At 39.3% G+C, this 23,958-nt stretch overlaps 1 protein-coding gene across 5 annotated transcripts in view; it reads left to right on the plus strand.

The window, feature by feature from the left end:
* LOC137105265 (neuronal-specific septin-3-like) overlaps positions 1-23,958 on the plus strand; it is a 65,831-nt gene that overhangs the window by 18,688 nt on the left and 23,185 nt on the right. Inside the window, exon 1 of one of the 5 annotated variants that reach the window (XM_067487216.1) lies at positions 13,444-13,588. The exons of 2 other annotated variants lie outside the window; for them this stretch is intronic. In XM_067487216.1, coding sequence (XP_067343317.1) covers positions 13,459-13,588 — 130 coding nt within the window. In that variant the 5' untranslated portion in view covers positions 13,444-13,458. Of the gene's footprint in view, positions 1-13,443; positions 13,589-16,457; positions 16,861-19,440; positions 19,598-23,958 lie in introns of those variants that run through there. 2 more of the 5 variants (XM_067487217.1, XM_067487218.1) reach the window with 2 other exon arrangements.

A 23,958-nucleotide genomic window follows, 5' to 3' on the forward strand; every position in this document is an offset into this window, starting at 1 on the left:
CTTTGATAACACAGCTGACTTTGCTTTGTCTTTGCAAGGCATTTACATCTTGTTTTGCTCTACGTCCACTCTGACTCTGTCTAATGAGGCACATGGGAGTTTACATGAGACTCTCATTTAGTGCAGAATCAAAAACTGGGTTCTTACATTAAATCCTGTGCATTGTGCTGCTTTAATCTCCACTTTGGCAGCAGTTCAGTCAGAGCACAGTATGTTCACTGTGTAAATAACAGGCTAATGTGTGGTAATTGGTGTTCACAGTCAAATGATTGTTTTGCTCTAGCCAGTGCTTTACTCAGATTGTTTGTTTCCCATAAAAAGCATGAAAACAAAAATGTGGCCCCAGGCCCTGTTCCTCTATTTCCTTTATCAGCTCCCAGAGGTAAAACAAAGTCAGGCGGTAGAAGAAAGCAAAGCAAAAATAAAGAATTAACTTAGAGTAGAAAATAAAGTGTCTTATCTTGAAACTATAGGAATCCAGCTCCTAAGCTAATGCAGTCGACCCTGAATGTTGTTGTCTACTGAATACAGATCAGTGTTGTTCTCTTTATTTCCCAAAGCCAATAGATTATCTCTTGTTTATATCTCTCTCCACATCTCCTCCACCTTGGGAAAACGTTCTTATCTCTCTCTTCATTTCCCACACCTATCAGTTTCACCGGTTCTGCATTCCCTCTGTTAACATCCCTCTGCCGTGTCCAAACAGCATGAATGTCAAACAACATCATTCAGATCTTTCTTGCCCCCTCTCTCTATCTCTCTACCTATAATGCCCAGGCGTGTCTGGACTGGAACACTCCTAATCCCTCTCTCTAATTTAAGATGCAAAGACAGATATAGATAATAAATTAAATATCATTTTGAAACCTTGTTTTCAAAAAAGTTGGGATACAGTTTATAACCTTAATGTGATTGTGAATAGTACAAGGACAATTTAGTTTAAAGTGGGAAATGTTATTGTTGTTTTTTAGAAAACACTTCAATTTCATGCTAGCAGCTCGTTTAATAAAAGTTAGGACATGTGTAATGTTAAAAAAAAAAACCTGGTGATACATCTCAAATAATGGCATTGGGGTCATGATTGGGTATAAAAGTCTTTAGAGCGGTCGTCCACCGCTCTACTATCGTACTAACAACTGCAACAATGTTGCAGTTGTTTCTTCGATCCCCGGCTTCTCTGGTCACATGTCGAAGTGTCCTTGAGAAAGACACTGAACCCAAACATAGTTGCACCTTGTGAGTGTTGGCCAGCTACATAGCAGCTTCCCCATCGGTGTGTGTGTAATTGTGAGTGCGAATGGGGGATTAAGCAGCAGTGTAAAGCGCTTTGAGTGCCAATAGGTAGAAAAGCGCTATATAAATGCAGACCATTTACCATAAGTGCAGACCATTTATGCATAGGCACCTTCATAGATTCACCTTATGGCTTCATGACTGGAAGCAGAATTAACTATTTGTATTGTAAATGATTGTGTGCTTGTCTTCTCATCTTGTAGGTCAGGGGGACATTCAAAAACTATACATGAGGGAAACTCATGCTTCTGCTGTTTGTTGCTGTTTCAGCTCACTGTTTTCTCCTTCCCATCAGCCCAGATTTGAACCCAGTTTCCTGCCCAGTTGTTTGGTTCAAGGTCCTGAAATGTGTTTCCTGCACCAGATAAGATTAGTTCACCCTCCCTGTTTAGGCTTGTTACATGAGCACACATATACACACACACCTCAAGATACACAGTAAGGCCACTGGATAGGGTGACAGGCAAACTTAAAATAACTTAGCACGAGTAATAGCACGAGTAAAGTGGCCTTCTTAGAAGTGAGGACCTGTTTAAATGACATCAGCTTTTAACTGGGTCTCTACACAGAAAACTTTAATAGTAGTAATATATAGTAATAATAGTAACTTCCATTTTAAATACAGGGAGAGACAGAAAGACAAAGGACGAGAAAGGCAGTCGGGATGACTGAGTATGAGTCACTGACATGAAAAGAGGTGAGCTAAAGTTTTGACTGAGGAGTGAAGTTGTGCACAGTAAATCAAACCAGCTTCAGTCAACAGATGGTGGATGGCTTTAAAGGTTTTCACCCTATGGACCCCTGTGGTCCATAGTTGACTGCTTAACAAAGTGAAAAAAAATAAACACCTTGACTTAACTAAGCAAAGAGGTAAAAGCCTACTATTGGACTGCATTGATTAACACATCTCAGCTGGCAACAAGTTCTTTAACACTAACTGATGCACAGTGATGGCCAGACTACTCGAATCTGCTGAATGAGTAATTTTTTGGCACAAGCATATTTAAAAAAGAGAATTCATCGGGCTCAAATTGTGAAAGAGTGAGTCAGGGAGCCTAGGGGTCAGACTTCAGTCCAGACCGAAACCCCACTGAGAATCTTTAGGATGTACTAGAGAAGACTTTATCCAGGGGTCTGACTCTTACATCATAAATGCAAGAAAAATAGATGCAAACACAAAAACCTGCCACAGCGAATGTGTGCCATAAAGCTGAAGGCTGTCCGACAGATAATTAGAATGTGGGACTTTTTCTTTGTTGCCCATTGCCTTGTTTATGTATATATCACCATCCCAGTGAAAAAGGAACAATGTGCTATCTTGTCCTTACGTGACAACCTATGAGCTTGTCCATTAACACATTAGGGCAATGGGCACAATCATGTGCACTCCATGTACCTACTGAGACTTAGTTGAAAACTTAATGTGGCTAAAAACATAACACATCCAGCACAGAAGCTTCTAAAGATCAGAGCCTATGTTAAAAAGAGAAAAATCTTTATACATTGTTGCTTTTTTATACATTTATTTTATTATTTTGTAAACAGTGTCTTTCCATACATTGGCATTTGCCAAACCTTCTGTTAAGGCTACACTGACTGTACAAGTTTCCTGTCATGTATTTTCCTGTTCTAACAGACTTTTCTTCCTGCACCATTTTGAGCAATTCGCCTTAATTAGTTAGATCATCTCACTGTTCTGTATTAGATAAGTGGATAAATAAGAAAGTTTGAACTAAATTATCATATGGATAGAACCAGAGAAATTTTTAATAGCATTCACCTCTCTTGGAAAGATATACATTTTTATTTTTTCAAAATTGAATCATGGTCAGTTTTAATTTGACTGTTATTCAAATTAAAATTGAAGCTCACTCAGCTTCAACATCTGCATAATAGAATTCTTCTCCTTTTGTTTTCTTTGAAAAACTGCTCAAACTCTGTCAGGTTGCACAGGGATTGTGAGTGAACTTCCTTATTCAAATCCAGCTGTGACATTAGTGATAATTTTGAAATGATTGGTTTGCATTTTTGGCTCTTTGCTTGCAGTCATTATCTTGCTGGACAAAAAGTCATCTCCAGATTCACAGTTCTCTTGCAAAGTGTATCAGATTTTCCTCAAGGATTTTGCTATCTCCACCATATTCCACTGAAATTAGTATTCATGGAGTATTCATGAATAAAAACTTGAGAGCTGCTTTTTTAAGTACTCCTTAAGGGAACTTCTCAGACCTTTAACAAATGAACACCATGTCACCTATGACCTGTGTGTATGTTCTACATATGTCACATCAGTCACGGCTCTGCTCTTCATACCTTGACCTTTTTCATGCCCACCCAACCCTAAACTGCATAGCTCTCATTATCCCTTACGATTATCTCCTTTATGATGAGACTGACAAAAGGGCATTCTCAAGATGTGCATCGGCAGGTCCATGTGCTCCCTGGCCTCGGGGAACAGCATTCACTTCTAATCCCCATGTATAAAAAGGAAGGTAGATGAGGAGCAAGGGAGACAGCCAGATCAGAGGAGGCGAGACAGGGAGGAAGGGAAGAGTTAGTGAAAGGATGAAAGAAATGATGAGAAAGAAAGGGAGTTATTAGATTCCTTCCTGTTGTGCCACAGGAAGAGTCATGTTCTCTCAGCAGTTGGCAAGAGTACTTGGCAACTTATAACCATCTTCACCTCTTCACAGCCAGACTGTTTGTGATTTAGTACAGAGTGGAAAACCTGATAATTCATTTTCGTCTCCAGTGTGATTCTATCAGTGACAAGCACCTAATGGGCTCCAGGGAACATCAGCAGCCTGTCTTGCACTCACTAACTGCTTTTATAATTTCATAAGTAGCTCTGAGAAGTAGAAGTAGTAGTTCTGAGAAGTTGTACAGGTACAGATGCTGACATCTTGCACTGGGGATACTCTTTCAGCTTTTTTACCTTTGCATCATGATGACCTGGAAATCCTGTGTTGATTAAAGTGTTGCTTGTGCGTGTGTATGTTAGGCGCAAACCTTTGTTTGACCTGTGGGGAAGAATCATCTCAGCATACTGTTTGTGGTTTGTAGCACTGTTTTGAGCAACATAAAAATTATCACAAGTAAAATGTAATTGTTGCGGTTTTCTCTGCCATTAGAAAAAAAGACGTTTAAGTGAAGTGAAGTTTTTAGCCAGTGATTAGTCCCTTCAGTGACCTGAATCCTCCTCCTACTTTGTCCAAACAATTTTTAACACGTTTAATGCACAATACACCTGGATGAGCCCGGAAATAATGTGTTTGTTATTGTTACTACACAGTGTTATTACACAAACTAGCCCCAAGCAGTTCTCGAAAGTTGTAGTATTTTGCCCATAGGTGTCAGTACAGCAGCCATATTTAATGTTTGTGACTTAATTTTGCAGAATTCATTCATCATGATATTCTTCTATTGTCTAGCCTTTGTAGAGAAATTCTGTCTCTGATCCTAATTGTGAATCATGTGGAGGTTATCCAGCTGTGTGTGTATGTGTGTGTGTGTGTGGGGGGGGCACAGAGTACTGTACTTAACTTCACATAAACAGGAAACTGTAAAGTCCTCAAGTACCACTTAAGAGCTTGACTCATCTTTATTACACTCTTTTGTCTGTGGAAGTGAGTGTGGTTATATTTTTAATATACTCTGTGTGTGTGTGTGTGTGTGTGTCTGAGGCACAGACTCTTGTTTGGGAGACATCCTCTTTGGTTTAATAACAGTTGTTTTTCTGTTAAACCTGTACAGAGACATTGGCAGGGCAAACTGGCTCTGATCTGACAACCTCAGCACTTGAACCCTTCACCTGGGAAACATAGAATGCATTTTAAAAATGCTGATCTGACACTTCACCATCAGTTTTCAACTCATAAAGAGAACATATCTGCCCAATAGATAAGTGTATAATTACATTATGAAGTGTTAGATTAAAGTTAGCTCAGCTTGGGCTTAGATTGCACATTTATAACTAAAAGGCAGCATTATAAACTGGACTTATGGCCTCTATGCAAAGAAATACTTTACTGCAGGGATTACCCACATTTCTTTCCAAGGGAAAAAAATTCAGCAGCAGTTTTATTATATACATATTTGTTTTTATTTCCGCACATTAGAAGAACATTTTTACAAAATATGTGGCCCTGGTGGTCATTTGAAGTTTTAAATATCTGTCTTGTTTTGTTTACAAGTGAATAAACGGGGAAAACCTATAATGCTTCACTTCTGTGTTAACGTCAAGGGTAACACATAGATTCGAAACAAATGAAAAATAGTTTGTTTATTTAACAGTTTTAAAGAAAGATGTGTGTATATAGCTTGTGCGTTTCTGTGCTGTTTAGGTTCCATTGTATACAATGCCAGCTCAGAGCAAACAGCAAAAACATGGTAAATCAGGAGCTGTGACAGTTCCATTCAACAAAGTTGGTGATACAAGGTTGTGAATGCAAATTCACACGTTATCATGCACAGTGATAGAAAATACCAACAATTTACCAAGACAGCTGGAGAAGCAGACAGAGTAAGTTACCTGGGTTTCTCTATGAACAGCTCATAAACTTCCTCCTGACTATGAGGAAATACTCAAGATAAGATATTTGCATTATATTTGCGTGTTTGTGTTCGTGTGTGTGTTCGTGTGCATGCTTGTAGGTCAGCAGTGAGGTGCAGCTGCATGTGTACCCACCCCTCTGTATCACCAGAACCCTGGGTGTGTCTATTTGTTTGCAGTGTTTATGCCTCATCAACTCCGTGACCCTCAGTACCACCCTGCTGGTAGTGTTTCTGCACATTCTCATTACAAACACAGAAAAACTCTTATTCTTTCTGTAGGGCCTTTAGCTTTATTAATACAGCAGGGGCAAAGTTCTCATTCCATCTTCCGAAAACACTCCTGTCACCTGTCAATACATTTCCCTCCTTATCTTTAATCACTCTAACCTGCCGCACATCCCTCCCATCCCTATGTCTTTACCTTGACAACCTGTACAAACCCACCTCTCCCTCTTTAGTGTCCAACCTAGCATACAAGTCCTCATATGCTCTTTGTTTGGCCTTTGCCACCTCTAACTTCACATTACACTGTATCTCCCTGTACTCCTGTCTACTCTTTTCAGTCCACTCATTGTCGCACTTCTTCTTAGCTAACCTCTTTCTCTGTATACACTCCTGAACTTCCTCGTTCCACCACCAAATCTCCTTGTCCTCTTTCCTCTTTCCCGATGAAACAGCAATTACCCTCATACCTGTCTCCCTGATCACATTAGGTGTAGTGGTCCAGTCATCTGGGAGCACCATGTACAATGTTCACACAAGATGTCATCCACCTAGGTGCTTCTACTTCCGCTCTTATATGTCACCCTAGTTCCTGCCTCTTCTGGAAGAAAGTGTTCACTACAGCCATTTCCGTCCTCTTTGCTAAGTCTACCACTATCTGTCCTTCTCCTGTCCTGAAGACCAAACCTGCCCATCGCATTCTCATCACCTCTGTTCCCTTCACCTACATGTCCATTGAAAACTGCACCAATCACCACTCTCTCACCTCTGGGGATGCTCTGAATCGCTTCATCTATCTTACTTCGGACTCATCATTCTGTCTGATACTCTTTTCACCTCTAGAACATTCCACACAAACTCCTCTTTCAGGATAACGCCTACTCCATTTCTCTTCCTATCTGATCCATGGTAAAACAACTTGAACCCTGCTCCTAAGCCTCAAGCCTTGCTACCTTTCCACCTGGTCTCCTGGACACACAGTATATCCACCTTCCTTTTCTGCATCATGTCAACCAACTCTCTAGCCTTCCCTGTTATAGTCTCAACATTCAAATTCCCTACTGTCAGTCCTACACTCTTGGTTTTGCTCTTCTCCCTCTGTCTATGCACACGCCTTCCTCATCTCCTTCTTTGACCAACAGTATACCAATTTCCACCGGCACCCTGTAGGTCCACAGCAGGGTCAACCCAGGCCCGACCGATCAGTTGGGTGTGTAAGTCATACCCAAATATCCATAATGATGTGTTACGTACATGTGATGTTTATTTTTAATACATTCAATACAAAGGTATTCACCACCTTTGCTTAATACTTTGTTGAAGCACCTTTAGCACCAATTACAGCCTCAAGTCTTTTTGAGTATGATGCTACAAGCTTGGCACAACTATTTTTGGGCAGTTTCTCCAATTCTTCTTTGCAGTACCTCTCAAGCTCCATCAGGTTGGATGGGGAGTGTCGTTGGACAGCCATTTTCAGATCTCTCCAGAGATGTTCAATCAGATTTATTTGGGCTCTGGCTGCTCCACTCAAGGATATTCACAGAGTTGTAATGTAGCCACTCCTTTGTTATCTTGGCTGCGTCCTTAGAGTAGTTGAACTGTCGCCCCAGTCTGAGGTCTAGAATGCTCATCAGGTTTTCATCAAGCATGTCTCTGTACATTGTTGCATTCATCCTTTTCTCGGTTCTGACTACTCTCCCAGTTCCTGACGCTGAAAAACATCCACCCAGCATTATGCTGCCAACAACCAGGCTTTACTGTAGGTATGGTATTGGTCAGGTGGTGAGCGGTTGGCATTCAGGCCAAAGAGTTCAATCTTTGTTTCATCAGACCAGAGAATTTTGTTTCTCATGGTCTGAGAGTCCTTCAGGTGGGCTGTCATGTGACTTTTATTGAGAAGTGGTTTCCATCTGGCCACTCTACCATACAGGCCAGATTGGTGGAGTGCTGCAGAGATGGTTGTTCCTCTGGAAAGTTCTTTCTGGAAGCTCTTTCAGAGTGGCCATTCTTGGTCAGCTCCCCAACTAAGGCCCTTCTCTCTTGATCGCTCAGTTTGGTCAGGCGGCCGCTTTAGTAAGAGTCCAAACTTGGTGGTTTCAAACTCAATACTGTAGATATTTAGCTGTACCCTTCCCCACATCTGAGCCTTGATATAATCTTGTCTCTTAGGTCTACAGACAGTTCCTTGGACTTCGTGGCTTGGTTCATGCACTTACTGTGGGACCTTATATAGTCAGGCATATACCTTTCCAAATCATGTCCAATCAACTGGATGTTCCATAGGTGGTCTCCAATTAAGTTGTAGAAACATCTCAAGGATGATCAGTGGGAACAGGTTGCATCAGAGCTCAATTATGAGTGTCGTGGGAAAGGCCGTGAATACTTTGGTAACTTCTTTCAAGTTGTCATTATGGGGAATTGTTTTTGGAATTTTGAGGAAAATTATTAATTTAATCCGTTTTGGAATAAGCATAACCAAATGTGGAAAAAGTTGAGGGATTCTAATACTTTCTTCATCTACTTCAGTTGTAAATTAAATTTAAAGAAATTGCATTTTAGACCAACAAATCTAATTAGTTTATCCTTCAGTCCAGGTGCATGCTTGTGCTACGCTGAAGATGTGGCCTTAAGGCAATTTGCTGTCACAAAAATAAACATATGTGACGCACACTGACAACAACAAAGCTGCTGTGCAAGGGCCTACCCTGAACCACTAGGGGCAACCTGGTGTTTTGTGTCCTACCCAAGACACCAGGAAGAGCTGGAAGAACAGCTGCAGCTTATCTATTTCCTCAGTCACAGGCACCCATTTTTTTTATTTTATAATCAGAGGTTAGAGTAATGAAAAACTTTAACTTATCAAGCAAATAAGACTGTTTCACATATGAACTTTCCTCTACTTCTGTCACTTGACTACAACCAAAATTGAGTGATAGAAACATTATCAACATGCCCCCTCCCTCGCTTTAAATTCTCCCGACGATTCAGGACTGGGCAGTGCTATATGCATGAGCTCAAGCACATAATATGGACATCGCAGTAGTGATCTCGAGGGATAAAGTCCGGATAATGTCGGCAGCGTCTCGCTTGGACGTTTGCGTTCACACATACACTCCCTCCTAAAAAGGCAGAAGAATGTCTAAATTCCAGTGCATATCTTTCACAAGGATAAAACCTAATAAAATCAAAAAATGCAGTAACAAATTGTGTTGATTCACGCAAATGAAATGGAAACGATGTGTTCTGTGGCTTGTTCAAAGCAATAAGCTTTGAAAGGAAACACTGGGTCAATCAACATATGTTTCCTGAATACGAGCACATTTGTACATATTGGGGTATTTTGTAACAGTCCAGTGAAAATACACTTCTTAAAGGGTAGAGAGACCTTTTAGGAGTTGTCGCCTCACTTTAAAGGCTGAGACACATCGAGACAACCGTCAGCCAATGTTTTGTGGGCCAGTTGGTCACAGTGAAAACTCTGATTGGCTGTTCAGCTTCAAGATTCAGTGCACGAGGAGACTGTGGGCTACCAGTGTTTGTATTATCAATCACAAATTTGTATCAGATATATAAGTAATTAGTTGTAGTTTTAAACCCTCCTTCCTCTCACACAGGTGCAGAGTTTATGTGCTAGTTGGCTCTTGGTAATATTGGTATTGTGTAAGTTTTACAAGTAAAGTATACAAAGTCAGGATCCGATATTGGTATTAGCGTTGGTACATCCATAATTATTTATTTTCGTATGCAAACGTTTGTGACTGTAGCCACTGTGGTCCACATGATGTGCTCTATTTCTGGGGAATTTATTTATCCCTGCAACTGACTCCATGTTTGTCCAAAACATGCTGAGATATGCTTCAGCTTCTTATAATAGTAAGTTAATATCAATTTTTGAATCTGCTGTATATAACAGAATGTCAGACTTGTCTCCAGTCTTGACATAATGTGACTATGGTTGCTGAACTATGCCTAAAAATAAGAAACCATTTGTTGGCTTTGGCTGCACATAGACATGTTAGGTACAATGAACTCATCAGTTACTCTGTCTTAAACATATTTGTTGTGAACCCAAACATATATGCATGTACGACCATTTGGCATAACAGGCCTGTTTGAATGCCAAAAAACTGATTATGTCTTGACAGATTATCTCAAATGTTAGAATTTCATCACTCTTTTTATTGTCATACCTGAACTGAATATGTTTGGTATTTGCATTGGCAATTTGAACCTATCACAGTTTGCTTGAGGGAAATTCCATCCATCCATCCATTGTATAAGTCTGTCATCTTGTCACGGGGAAGGCATTCCAATTGCCATTAGTCGAAAGGTAAGGTACACCCTGGACAGATTCCTAGTCTATTTGGGGTTGAGGGAAATTCTAAACTGCTTTTTCCACAGATTTATTTATTGTCTAAAATGGTTCAACATATTAATTCAATCCAATACAGCAGATCTGCCATGAATTCTACTTTTACAATGTTTTTAAGTTGAAACTCTCATGAAGGAGATAATTCTCTGTTGAGGTCAGTGTGGATAGTGGAGTCGTACTGGAGTGCATTATAAGAAGAGGTGGCAGTAATGTTTTGGCCACCTCATTCATTTTAATTAGGGAGACCATTTTAAATGGGTTGTGAGAGATATTGGAAGCTCCTCTCCCTCCCCATAGACATTTTGTATAAGAAAGATGACTAAAACTGCAACATCTTTATGCCTTTATTTCTTTACATTTCTTTACATTTTTAAAATTAATAGTTAAAATCTGTAAATGTTTGCTGAAGCATATAAAAGCTTTTTCATAGAGAGTCACCAAACTGACGTGTGCAGTTGAAAAACAGAAGATCCTTATTCTCACTGTCAATATGTGAGATATTGTTTTGCTTCACAGAGAGTTTACAGATAGTCTAGATACCACACCCACACACACATACACACACCACTTATTCACCTCGGTATGTGTAAGCTACATTCACCAACCTTTATTGGATGTATGTGTCTGTGTTTGCTGGGCAGATAGACAGCATGCAGGTGGACTTTTTCACCACTTGGGGGAAGCACAGAAGCTTGTTGTACAGCAGTACTCTAGCTCTTAAAACAGTAGGTGCTTCATTGCGTCCCACAATCTGTCCAGTTCCTGCCAGTCTATTCTGTCCCTACATACACACTGATCAGCCACAGCATTACCGCGACTTGCTGATTTTAATGTTTTGGACAGAGGTGAACATGACTTAAAGACTTGAAAGACTTAATGTTAGCAGTGATTGACAGGTGTCTGTACAGCTTACTGTGTTTGTGGGACTGTGTAGCCACCAGATGGTGCATTTTGTCTATTGATGCTGGTCTTTCAGAAGACATGGCTGGTTTTGTACAATTGTTATTGGTTATACAGTTGTTTATTGCTATTTCAAACACGCCAGTATCTGAAGCCTGGGCACAGTTAGTCTGGTGCTACCACTGCTGTGATTGACAAAAGTTGCGCATTGTGGCTTTAAGTAGATTTTCTTCTGTAGTGTGGGATGAAGGTGTAGGATGGGAATGTGAAATGTCTGGGAATCCCATAATGTGGGTGATGTAAGAATGCTGTCACCTCTCAGAGAAGTCATTCAGCCAGCTCTGTGTCTGATGTGTAAGAAAAGGCAATAGCAGGCTGAACAGTGGATGTCACTTTTTCCATTTCAAATTCTGAGTTACCTACTGTCCATGTACCATACTGACATAGACCATACGAAGACAAGCTTGACTGAATAATGCACAATTGACATTTTTTGGATTCATTTTAAAACACTACAAACTGTTTTTCCGTTTTTGCAGTCAATCCCCTTGTTCATACTGGTCATTATGGAAAACCTGCCATAGGGGCGACTGTGGCGCAGGAAGGTAGAGCGGTTGTCCACCAATCTAGCAATTGTTGGTTTGATCCCTTGCTCCTCCAGTCACATGTCAAAGTGTCCTTGAGCAAGACAGTGAACCCCACCTTTGTTGGCCAGCTGGATAGCAGCTTTCCCATTGGTGTGTCAAGTCAAGTCAAGTCAATCTGTGTGTATGTCTGTGATTAAGAGTGCAAATTGGTGAATAAGAAGCAGTGTAAAGCACTTTGAGTGGCAATAGGTAAAAAAGTGCTATAAAAGTGCAGAGCATTTACCATTTCTAACAGTGAGTCTAAGAAGTGGAGGATAAAATCCAGATTCCTTGTTTCAGTTCATCAGACTTCCCACAGCTTCCTCTGTAGCCCAGAAACTCTATATATATGTCATTGTAAATATGCAGCTGTAATTTGCAACAATTGTAAACAGACTTTGGGGAGCTTCTCTTCATATGTTATGTGAAAGATGAGAATAAGTCAGAGAGAAGTAAAAGCATTAGGTTAGGGTGTAAATGTACATTAAAGTTAAAGAAAGCAAGTTGAAAATTAGTAAAGTCACCCTTTAAAAGCTAATAATAATAATAATAATAATAATTTGGGTTTAAATTTGGCCACCTTTGCTTTTTACAATGCCTATAAAAGGAATTACCCTCTATGGAAGTTTTTATTCTTTTACAAGATTAATTTATAGTCAATTTCATTTGGCTTTTTGTTTGACTAAATTATATACAAAAACAATGATTTCAAGGTGAAACCATATCTTTACAAAATCATTTAAAAAATATAACACAAGATTTGTGAATACAACTAACTTTATTTAACAATGACATCTGGTTGGTCCCAAAGGTCACAAGGCTAAATGAAGATCACCCGAGTGCAGTGAAGGATTGTGTTTAAAGGATTGTAATATAAATACACCTTAAGAAATAGATGAAGCATTATTTTCATAGTAATCCAAATTAAATGAATCAATTTTGAATTGATGAATTCAACACTGAATCAATAATGGTGACATAAATAAATAATAGGTAAAAACATCTGAGGGGGTTAATCCTTTATAGGCCCTATACAACCATTATTAGATAGAACCATTTACTCTGGTGTAAATAAGGAGAAAATACAGAAAAGGTACTAAGACTGTTATTTCCCGCTACATACATGAAAAAAATTCTTAAACTGTCAAAATATTTTTTAGTAGATACTAATGCCGCATTGTTGATTTTTGGACAAATTTCACATGTTCTGTGAAATTTCACCTGCTGTCCTCTGAATAAAATTCTAAAGATTGTGTTCTAGCCTAGAATTTACTAACAAAAATATCTTTATTTATTCTTTATTTAATAGGAAATTAATACTACGCTATATGAATCTTTTCAGGAAGCGTCTTTGGTGATGTTATGAAAATAAACTGGAATTTAGGGTCTTATTAAATAAAGAAGAGAGGGTGATAGACATGTTGTGTTATAGTCATCTAAGAGTATCTTGCTGCCAGTAGAAGACCAGGAAACAGGCTACAGGGCCAGGAAATGCATCATCATCTGACACACACACACTCCCACTGTGCCACGCCCCTCCACACACACAGGCAGTGTGTAAAACGACATCCTGCCCATTTGTATGTGTGTGTCACTGCTGACTGCTGTGTCTCCACACCAGGTAAAGAACAGCTCTCTCCTTCCTGTTTTCAGCTGATTTTAAAGCTGGGACTCTCTCCTCAGTGTGTTACACTAACAGGAGTTATTTTCTGCTGCTTTACAATTTTAGACAGGCACTTTGCGTTGAAAGTGTTTCAGGGTTGGAACTTCAGATGGGAACATGTGTAAACTAGTTTGCATGTTTGTCAGTTGCCAGTGTGCTGCCACAGAGCAGAGGATGTTGATACCATTTTAACCCTAATGCAAACACAAATGAAGGACTTTTCATAGTGTTTTAATAGTTATCATAATTAAAATTTATACTAACTTTGTAATGTTGGGTTAAATCATTAGAACATTTGTGGTTGTGTTATTGGGTGTATGTTGGTTGTGTAACTGCTACACTTCCCAGTAGTGTGACACACTCTTTGGGTATAAGAGGTTACATGACAGTGCAACTTGCAATTCAGCTCCAGCTACTGAAGACTTAAAAAAAATCATAAATATTTTTTTAATTAAGTAATTTTCTCTGACAGGAGGTCACTGAATTTGTTGGGGACTATTTGCAAGCAGGGATTAATATACAGTTGTTCACCAGTGAGTAATTCTGACAGCAGGATGTTTAAAGTAGACCTGAGTCCAAATAAACTACAGAACGTGTTCATGGTGATTAAAGAACATCACCCTTTGTAACTCATTCATGTGTTAGAATAGTTTTTGTGTCTATGGCACATTAGAAGATGATCTATTAAGCTTTCTATACACTCTAACACTACTTGTTAGAGCTTTTTTTTTGTACAATAGGGGAATAAGGGCACTCTGAGTGTTCTATGGCTACAGAGCTTCATACACAGCCAGCTGTGATGCAACATGAGTTCTAACAATTATCAATCATATCCATCATTCAATTTTTCCCATGACACCTGTTCAGCACAACAGTACTAATGTTGATTATCAGTAGATGAGGCTTTACATTTTTAGAGAGTTTCATCAGCTCAGTTTCAGTTCTTTTTAGATTTAATTTCTCTCTTTTTTTCCTTGGCCACTTTTCATTGAAACTTAAAATAGGTGAAGAACCCAGGTAACAGTTGCTTTATGCACAGTCTCGCCTATCTCAGCAGATTAAGAATGTTACTCCTCAGGAGTCAGGTGTAGAGGCCTCCCTGAGTAGTCATTCAGTTTAGAGGACAACCTGCTCTAGGCTAGTTAATACAGGTGCCATGTTTATTCCATTTCTAAATGATTGATTTAACTGATTTTTAAAGAGGTATTTAAACTTGGAAATGTTCTTGTATCTTGTACTTCAGCTTTTCAGAGTTGACTGGAGTGTTCTTTTGTCTTCAAGGGGGAAATTTTGTAAATTTGTCCCGGTCACATCGAAAAATTTACCAGTGGTAATGAACCAGGCCCTTTAATTTACTGAGGAATAATGTGCTGCCTGAGGAATTAAATACTAATGAGCAGGGTGAATAATTATTGTTACCCACTCCTTAATAATTATTTTTTAAATTCCATTATGCACCAGGCATTCCGCTCTGCACAGAGTGCAGGCAGAACAATAGTCACAGCTTATATGAGTAGAAACTTTTATTTAAAGTAATTATATCATGTTGCATCTCAAATAACACCACAGTCTCAGTGCATGATGGTAATAGACAGTTGTATTCACTACATTCTGTGTAATCAGAGGACCTGGCAAGAAAAACTAGAATAGAAAGATGTGGAAGCTTTACACTCAGTGGAATTACACTCCTGTGTATGATGGTTACAATTTACCAGACAAACATGGAATCAGATGGGCAGCTTCCACTCACTTCTCTGTGTACTTAGCTATAAATGGGTTGTGTGCGTAAATGTGCTTCTCTCATGGAAATTATTTTCATAATATGCTCATATTTCCTTATTTTTCTTCTCCAACATGTCACCCCTTTTCACATTTCTTTGTCATTGCTTCTTCCTGTTTGTGAAGACACATTTCTTTCTAAACCAAATCCAGTGTTTTCTTCACTGGTTGCGGAGAACATGTCACATGACCTGACCATAACAACTGTTTCGATGTTCTGTGAGGCTTGTTCAGTAGTAACCCTGCTGCTGATTGCTGGCATAACTGTTAATATGACTTTAGCATGAAGAAGGCATTTTCTTTGTTTTGGATGTTTTTTATGGACTTGAGTGAGCTTCTGTTTCTAATGTTGGCAAAACTTAGTGTAACCTTAAAGTTGTCGCTTGCAGCTTTCAGTTTCATTGCTATGTGTCCTCTCTCTGACAGTCAGTGAGGATTCAGATGACACTGTCTGTAAGCCCATAGATTGTTTACTTACAGAGGCATCACTTTGATGGAAAATCCCAATTCATACACAGTGAAATAACTTCTCTAGTAAAATAATCAGCTTATCCCACATTATTTTCATGATTTCAATTAATCAGTCATATCAATTTTTAGATCTGAACCAGAACCTTCAGTATTCGGAACAATGAGGTAGCGGGCTGTTGATGTGTAAATACAAGTTTAATGTTCTGCTGTTGTGTAATTTTTCCTGTGTCTTCTGAGTAGCTTAACTTAACTTAACTAAAACATCACGCCAACCTCTACCGCTTTATATATATAGCTGATGAGAGTATTACGGCTACTCAATCAAAAGCATTCAATGGCTCCGTCTGGACAGTCTGGAATTGTCTACAACTCCAACAACCTCCACCTGACGGATGGTTAGGAATGGGCTGCCCGAGTTTGATAGTGACAGGACACTGTAGTGCCTGAACTAGAATCTAAAATGTTTGGCCATCTGAACTACAATGTTGTAAAGAGAAAAAAATCAGGTGATGAAAGCAGTAAAGTCTTGTGTGTCTCTTTAGAGAATCACTTTAGAAAATCACTGTTGTATCAGCTAATTGGTTTTTATAGTCACGTCACTTTGAGCAGGACCTTCATCCCACACTCACTCTCTGGCAGCTCAGCCACCACTGGGGGAGGGCGGGTGAGTAGTTGTGTTCCTCTCAGGGATTAGTGGAAGCTTCTTGGGCCATTTGCATGTGAATGGATCCTGGAGCCGCTTTTAGCTACCAACACCACCCTCCCTTCTTCCCTCTCTTTCTCTCTCTCTATTTCACCCTTTCTCTACTCCGTACACTCCTCTTGACACCAGTGAGAACCACAGAGAGGGAAAGAGAGAGTGCAAGACCATCACTGTGGACAAACTTTGCAGACAGAAGACTTTATAACTCAGCGAGTTCTTCGGTGCGTCCTCCACTACCGGCCACGCTCACCCCACTTGCTTTTGTTAATGAGAGAAGGTAGGTTTTTTTGGGTTTTTTTTTTTTTTTTTTGCTCATCCCCCATGGCTATCAGTGGGGTACGCTCAGTCCCCTGGGCTAACAATGAAAGCTGACAGGACTGGTCCACTTTGGCGGTCAAAATAGGGGTGGGGAGGTTGTTAGGCCTCGACTGGCTCCTTACAAACAGTTGAATTAGGGCTGTTGTGTGAAACTGGTTAGCAAGACTAAAAGTGTTGGAACCTTTGTTGAAGTGTTAGGGTTTACAAACATAGTGTCTGTATGTACATGAAACGTGAGGTATAAATATAAATTTTTCACTTTATTTATTTCTGTCAATAAGCCTCTTATTTAAAATGGGGTTTATCTTTTAGTTGTGCTCATTTCTACAACACACTAGTTTCTGATCATCTGGGATTTAAAGCCTCGTCAGACTTTCAGGACCTAAAACGCTTGTCTATAGACATGCGTGCCTATTCCAGACTCTCGGATGGGAACAATCCTTCACTACAAAGCCACACCGTTGTAGTCCAGCTTGGTGTTGGGGAACTACAGTCATCCTGTGACCACCTCCTTTCCATTACTGTGGCTGTGTCCTTGGCAGTTAAAACCAAGTGTTTCTGTAGTGTGTTCAGCTCTCAGGACATCTGTAACTTAAATAAATCTCTGTGGTTTGGTTATGTTTAGGTTCACACATAAAGTCCTGCTCCTTCTATTACAGTTCACTTTTATTTTACTGTATACTGGCCTGTTTCAGCCCTGTTTCTCTGATATTTCAGAATAATCCAAACATTTTGGAAAATTGTTTGTAGCTCAGGATCGGCCAAGACACTAAAGTTGCTTCTAAATTGTAACAACTGGACTATATTTCCTACAGAGGATCCTTGGCAAGCCTTTTGGGTGGTGAGTGTATGCCACAGCGCAACAATCAATGTGTTAATACACTCATGAGCCCGTGTGTTTGTTACTCTTAAACACTATAGTGGCACTCAAGAGACTGATGCAGTAAAAGAAAGCAGAAAAACATGATGGTTCAGGGAAAAAACTTTACTGTTTGGCCACGTTAATGTTTTAAAGGACATACGGATTTCTATTGTCTGTTATATTGTTTTAGCGTTTTTAAATATGTTGGTTATCTTATTGTCAGTGTGGTTTGAAAGGAGGCAGAGAGGGAAGTGGTTGGATAAAAGTTCCCTGTGACCCATCAGCCAATCATGAATGAGTAGGCATGAACTATTACAGTGCAGAGTATCACAAATCAAGAAGCACACAGCAGGCTTAAACAGGGCAGCTACGATAGCATATTTGTAACGTGGGCTGATTTTTGTGCCAAATATTTTAAGTCTGCCTTATAATTTTACATTAAGTCAAAGAATACAAATCATTTTTCAAACACAGCTGAATGTTATGCTAAATATTATATTAAATATTTAATATACCATCCATAAACCTGTCCACATGGTCCAGTTAACTCTTTAATCTTAGAAAAAAAAATCATAGTTAGCTGTGTGCAGTGAATAATAAATTCATAATAAATAATAAAGTTTACAGGCTAAGGACTAAACTCAAAATTAGCCTTCATTATTGTAAAAATAAACAACCACAATGTGTTACAGACTGAAGAGGTTTTTTTCTAACTACAAAAAGAACAACCAATTTTAAGATTTAACTTTCAAAAAATGCATCCTGGAAAGTAATTTTTTTACTTTTTATTAAATGTATTTAATGAGTTATGTGAATCTAAAAAATTAATTAATCAATTCATTGAGGTTATTTATTTATGACTTTTATTGGAGTCGTGTTATTTTTATTTAATATTTTTAATTGACAAAAATTGTTTGTGGGGAGAAAGAGGGGAGAAATTTATTAATAATACATAAACAGGTTAAAAATGTCAGAACAAGTCCTGGCAAAAGTAAACACTAAAAAAAAATCAAGTTGAACTGGCTTGAAGACCTAGGTAGTTATGCTAAATGAATTAAAAATATTAGTGGATTCCACAAAATTCCTGAATGAGAATATACAGTGTGACTCACTTCCAGCCTTGTTGTGGGACAACACTTGCACCACCATATCTCAAAAGTATCTCACAAATCGACCAAAGTGAAGATGAACTGAACTTCCAAACAGCAGGTTAATCAACAACTCTGTGTCTTTTACGAGATATTAAATGGAGTCTTATTAGTTTGTTGAAAGGGGTCACCCAGTGAAGGAAATTATTTAGATTTTTCTGAACAGCAATTATATAGCAGACAAAAATTTCCTGTCTTAGCTCTCATTCTTAGAAATTATTATTGGTTGATACTATCATTAAGATGATCAATATGTTTGTCTCTGAATTTGTCCCATCAACTGTTGACTGTGACTGTTTGAAGAACCAGGAGTGTGTGTGTTTCATGTACTTCTATAATATACATACTTATATAACATATATTTTTCTTTGCTGTTTAACTGAAGATGTGTATTAGCAAACTTTTAACTGTTTTTAAGCCAGTAACACATTTAGGATGATTGCACAGTTTTGCTTGTGCAATCGCTACAAACTGTGAGTGTGTCTGTGTTTTGCTTCCTTCCTTCTCGTGTGCAAGAGGAAGTCTGTTGTCAGAAGGCGAATCCTGGTACATTTCTGAACTATCACAACAGCTGCTCAGAAATGATATTGGACTAGTTTTGCAGTTAGAGCTGAAGCTTGGTAGGGTGGAGGGCCTTCAGGAAATTTGATCAGCTCTTTTCATCAATCTCAGAGTGTGTTCACAAAGTAAGTACCAGCATGACAGAATGGCAATTCAGTCCTGTATTTCTGCTTAATTGTATTTACATACTTATTATTGTTTTTTGTTAAATGCTCTGTCCTGTTCAGTGCTCCAAATGTACTGTTTTTAATTCTGACTCATCATGTGTAGAAGTACAGGCTGAGGGTCAGCTTGAGCTGTAGATTTAAAAGCCTTGAGGGAAATCAGATGACAGGTTTAAGTGAGCTGGGCTTGGCTCAAGCACGTCTGGGTAGATTGTCAGACTGAAGGCCTCTGTGTCTTTCAGATGTGTTTGTCGGATTATCTAACAGCATTTTAATCTCTTTCTAAGGGTACAGTTACAAGCACAATTTGTGCCAGTGACAGCTCCTGTCTTTTGTAACTTTCAATCCGACAATCACGTCCATGTCAAGAAGCAATTAGTACACCACCTGATTGCCTCGGGGAGCTCTCTAAAGTGTGTGTGTGGGGGGGGCACCCGATTTAATGTGTACAATTCATTGCACGATGTCCATATTTAGAGTATTACCAAAAAATTTGTTTCAAGAATAAAAGTAAGCTGAGCGGACTGCCCCATCATCATACTAGCGATGTCAGTGAGTTTTAATCACAATCACCCTGCTGATCCTGGATTAAATGCTCCCATCCTATAGTGGTATTATGATGGGTGCCTTTACACCATTTGGTAAATACTTATTTTGGCCCAAATGTTCCAACAGGTGTTGGCCTCCACCCCCCTGCCTGACCACCCCCAGCTTGATGTTTAGATATTCATTCAGAGCATTAACACCTCTAAAGAGCAAAGTGGGTGGGGCTCAGGCTTTGTCATCACCTAATCATAGTTGTGACATTGGGTAGTAAGAAGTTAGAGATTGACGCTGGTGAACTACAGGTTAAAACATGTTATATTGTGAGGTTACATCATTTTCACCTCTACAATCATCTTTATGAGATGAGAAAGTATGTCCTTTTTCATGTAGCTGTGGGTAGATCCATGCTAAAAGCATCTAATTCACACTCATTGTTGTTGAGTTTGTCATTATTCCCAAAAGAGACAACAAATAACTGACAGGTGTAGAATTTAGCAGGAAAGCCAATCTTTTTCATCACTGTTTTATCCTGTGGCTTTATCCACCAGAGAGAATATCTTTGTACTGTATTTTCTCTGCACTTCTGTCTCAGCAACAGGAAATAGAAACCTGCCAGAAAGGCTTAAGGCAGAAGTGTAGCACAGTTCACTTGTTCCACCCTCCAGGTAACAGACTTCACTAGCGACAAGAAGTGAATCAATTTTGTTTTATTTATAGTATATAGCAGCAGTTAACAAAAAAAATAATTGCAATGCACTTTACATTGTGCATAGACCCTACCAAACTAACCAACAAAGCCTTCTTAAGCAAGCACTGAGGTGGAGAGGAAAAAACTCCCTATAATGGGAGAAGCCTGGTTCTGCCCCAAGCATTTAATGTCAGTGCAAAGTGTAGAGAGAGAAGAAAAGAGAAACAACAAGATGCATTAGACAAAAAGATTGGGCAGGTTGGTGGTTCCAGTAACTGCATTGGAAACACAGATCCAAGGGGGACATGCAGGGGGAGAAGCACAAAGTTAGTGTCATTCAGTGGTGACATATAAAATCATGGAGGGGGTGGGGGGGTTATGTTAGGCAGACTTCTACATGTTCAGCTGTCCTCAATGAGGAAGAAAAGCCAGATAGTCTCAAACTTTCTTTCTTCAATTCAATTCAATTCAACTTTATTTATATAGCGCCAATTCACAACAAAGTTATCTCAGGGCACTTTACAGAATAAAGTCAAGATTATAAAGATGTATAAAGAGAACCCAACAATTCCCCCCTGGAGCAAGCCATAGGTAACAGTGGAGAGGAAACACTCCCTTTAATGGAACAAACCTCCAGCAGAACCAGGCTCAGGGTGGACGGCCATCTGCCTCGACCGGTTGTGGTGAAAGGAAAAGGGAGAGAGAAAAGAACAGAGCAACAAAAAGCAACAAGAAAACATTGGGCAGGTTGGTAGGACCAGTAGCTGCACGCTGGAAGACACACAGCTTCAAAGCCAGGGACACCTGCAGAAAGGGACAGAAAGAGGGGGACAGAGAAGGACAAAGACAACTACGGGAGAGAACAGACAGAGTTAATGACATACAGGGGTGACAATTGCGCGGTGAGAGGAGAGGAGAGATGGTCAAGAGGAGGAAAGGAGCTCAGTGCATTGGGGGATGGGTCCCCCAGCAGTCTAAGCCTATGGCAGCATAACTATAACTAACTATATGTTTTATTAAAGAGGAAGGTTTTAAACCTAGACTTAAAAGTAGAGAGGGTGTCTGCTTCCCAAATCTGAACTGGGAGCTGGTTCCACAAGAGAGGAGCTTGATAGCTAAAGGCTCTGCCTCCCATTCTACCTTTGGAAATTCTGGGAACCACAAGTAGGCCTGCATTCTGAGAGCGAAGTGGTCTACTGGGATGATATGGTGCTATGAGATCTTCTATATATGATGGAGCCTGACCATTCAGAGCTTTATATGTAAGAAGCAGGGTTTTAAATTATATTCTAGATTTAATGGGAAGTCAATGGAGAGAAGCTAGTGAAGGTGAAATATGATCTCTCTTGCTAGTTCCAGTCAGCACTCTTGCTGCAACATTTTTAATTGCAGGCTCTTTAGAGAGTTACTGGGGCATCCTGAAAGTAGGGAATTACAGTAGTCCAACCTAGAGGTAACAAATGCATGGAACAGTTTTTCGGCATCACTTTGAGACGGGATGCTCCTAATTTTGGCAATATTCCGTAGGTGGAAGAAGGCTGTTCTAGAGATTTGTTTTATATGTGAGTTAAAGGACAAATCCTGATCAAAAATAACTCCAAGGTTCCTTGCAGTAGTACTGGAGGCCAGACTTATGCCATCTAGAGTAGATTTTTGGGCCCAAATACTATGACTTTAGTTTTGTCTGAGTTTAGAAGTAAAAAATTGTGGGACATCCAGGCCTTTATGTCTTGTAGGCTTGAAGCTTTATTAACTGATTATCTTCATCTGGTTCCATAGATAAATATAGCTGGGTATCATCAGCATAGCAGTGGAAATTTATGGAGTGTTTTCTAATTATGTTGCCTAAAGGAGACATATATAAAGTAAAAAGTATTGGTCCTAACACAGAGCCTTGTGGAAGTCCACAGCTAACCTTTGTGTGCATTGAGGATTCATCATTAACATGAACAAATTGAAATCTATCAGATAGATAAGATTTAAACCAACCTAGTGCAGTTCCTTTAATCCCAATTTCATGTTCCAGTCTCTGTCATAAAATGTTGTGATCAATGGTATCAAATGCAGCACTAAGATCTAACAGAACAAGTATAGAGATGAGTCCATTATCTGAGGCCATGAGAAGATCGTTGGTGACTTTTACCAGTGCTGTTTCTGTACTATGATGAACTCTAAATCCTGACTGAAAGTCTTCATACAAATTATTGCTATGAAGGTGATCACATAATTGTTTTGCAACTACTTTTTCAATTATTTTAGAAATAAAGGGGAGATAAGATATTGGTCTGTGATTGGCTAAGACACTTGGGTCAAGACAGGGTTTTTTTAAGTAGTGGTTTAATTACAGCTACCTTATAGGCCTGTGGTACATAGCCTGTTTCTAAAGATAGATTGATGATATCTAATATGAATGTATCTATTAAGGGTAAAGGTTTCTTGAGCAGCTTAGTTGCAATAGGGTCTAGCAGACAGGTTGTTGGTTTAGATGAGGTAATAATTGAAGTTAGCTCAGAGAGATCTATGGGTAAAAAGCAGTCTAACAGGGAGTGGGGCCTTATCGATGACTCTAGCACTGCTGTACATGAAGATCTATCTGTAATATTTGGGGGGAGGATCTGGTGAATTCTTTCTGTAATAGCTACAATTTTATTCATAAAGAAAGTCATGAAGTCATTGCTGCTCAAAGTTAAGGGAATAGTAGGCTCAACAGAACTATGGCTCATAGTCAGCCTGGCTACAGTGCGGAACAGAAACCGGGGGTTGTTCTTGTTTTCTTCTATTAATGATGAATAATATGGTGTTCTGGCATCACAGAGAGCTTTTTTGTACATTTTTAATTTCATTTTTTTAACTTCTCTCTTGACTTTCATTTGTGTTTCTGCCTCCCTGAGTAAACTGCACCTGGGGTTCTCTGTGTCTTCTCCTCCTGCAGTCAGACACACTATTTACCTTTTGTATGCAACTCTGTTTACCACAGTCTGTTAATATATGCATCTCCATAGGTCACTTTGTCTTTAACTTTTATCTGTCTCCACATTATATTCTGTACTTTGGTCTCCACATTTTTACAACTACATATTCAACCTTT

This window comes from Channa argus, chromosome 20, assembly GCF_033026475.1.
Source record: "Channa argus isolate prfri chromosome 20, Channa argus male v1.0, whole genome shotgun sequence".
NCBI lineage: Eukaryota > Metazoa > Chordata > Actinopteri > Anabantiformes > Channidae > Channa > Channa argus.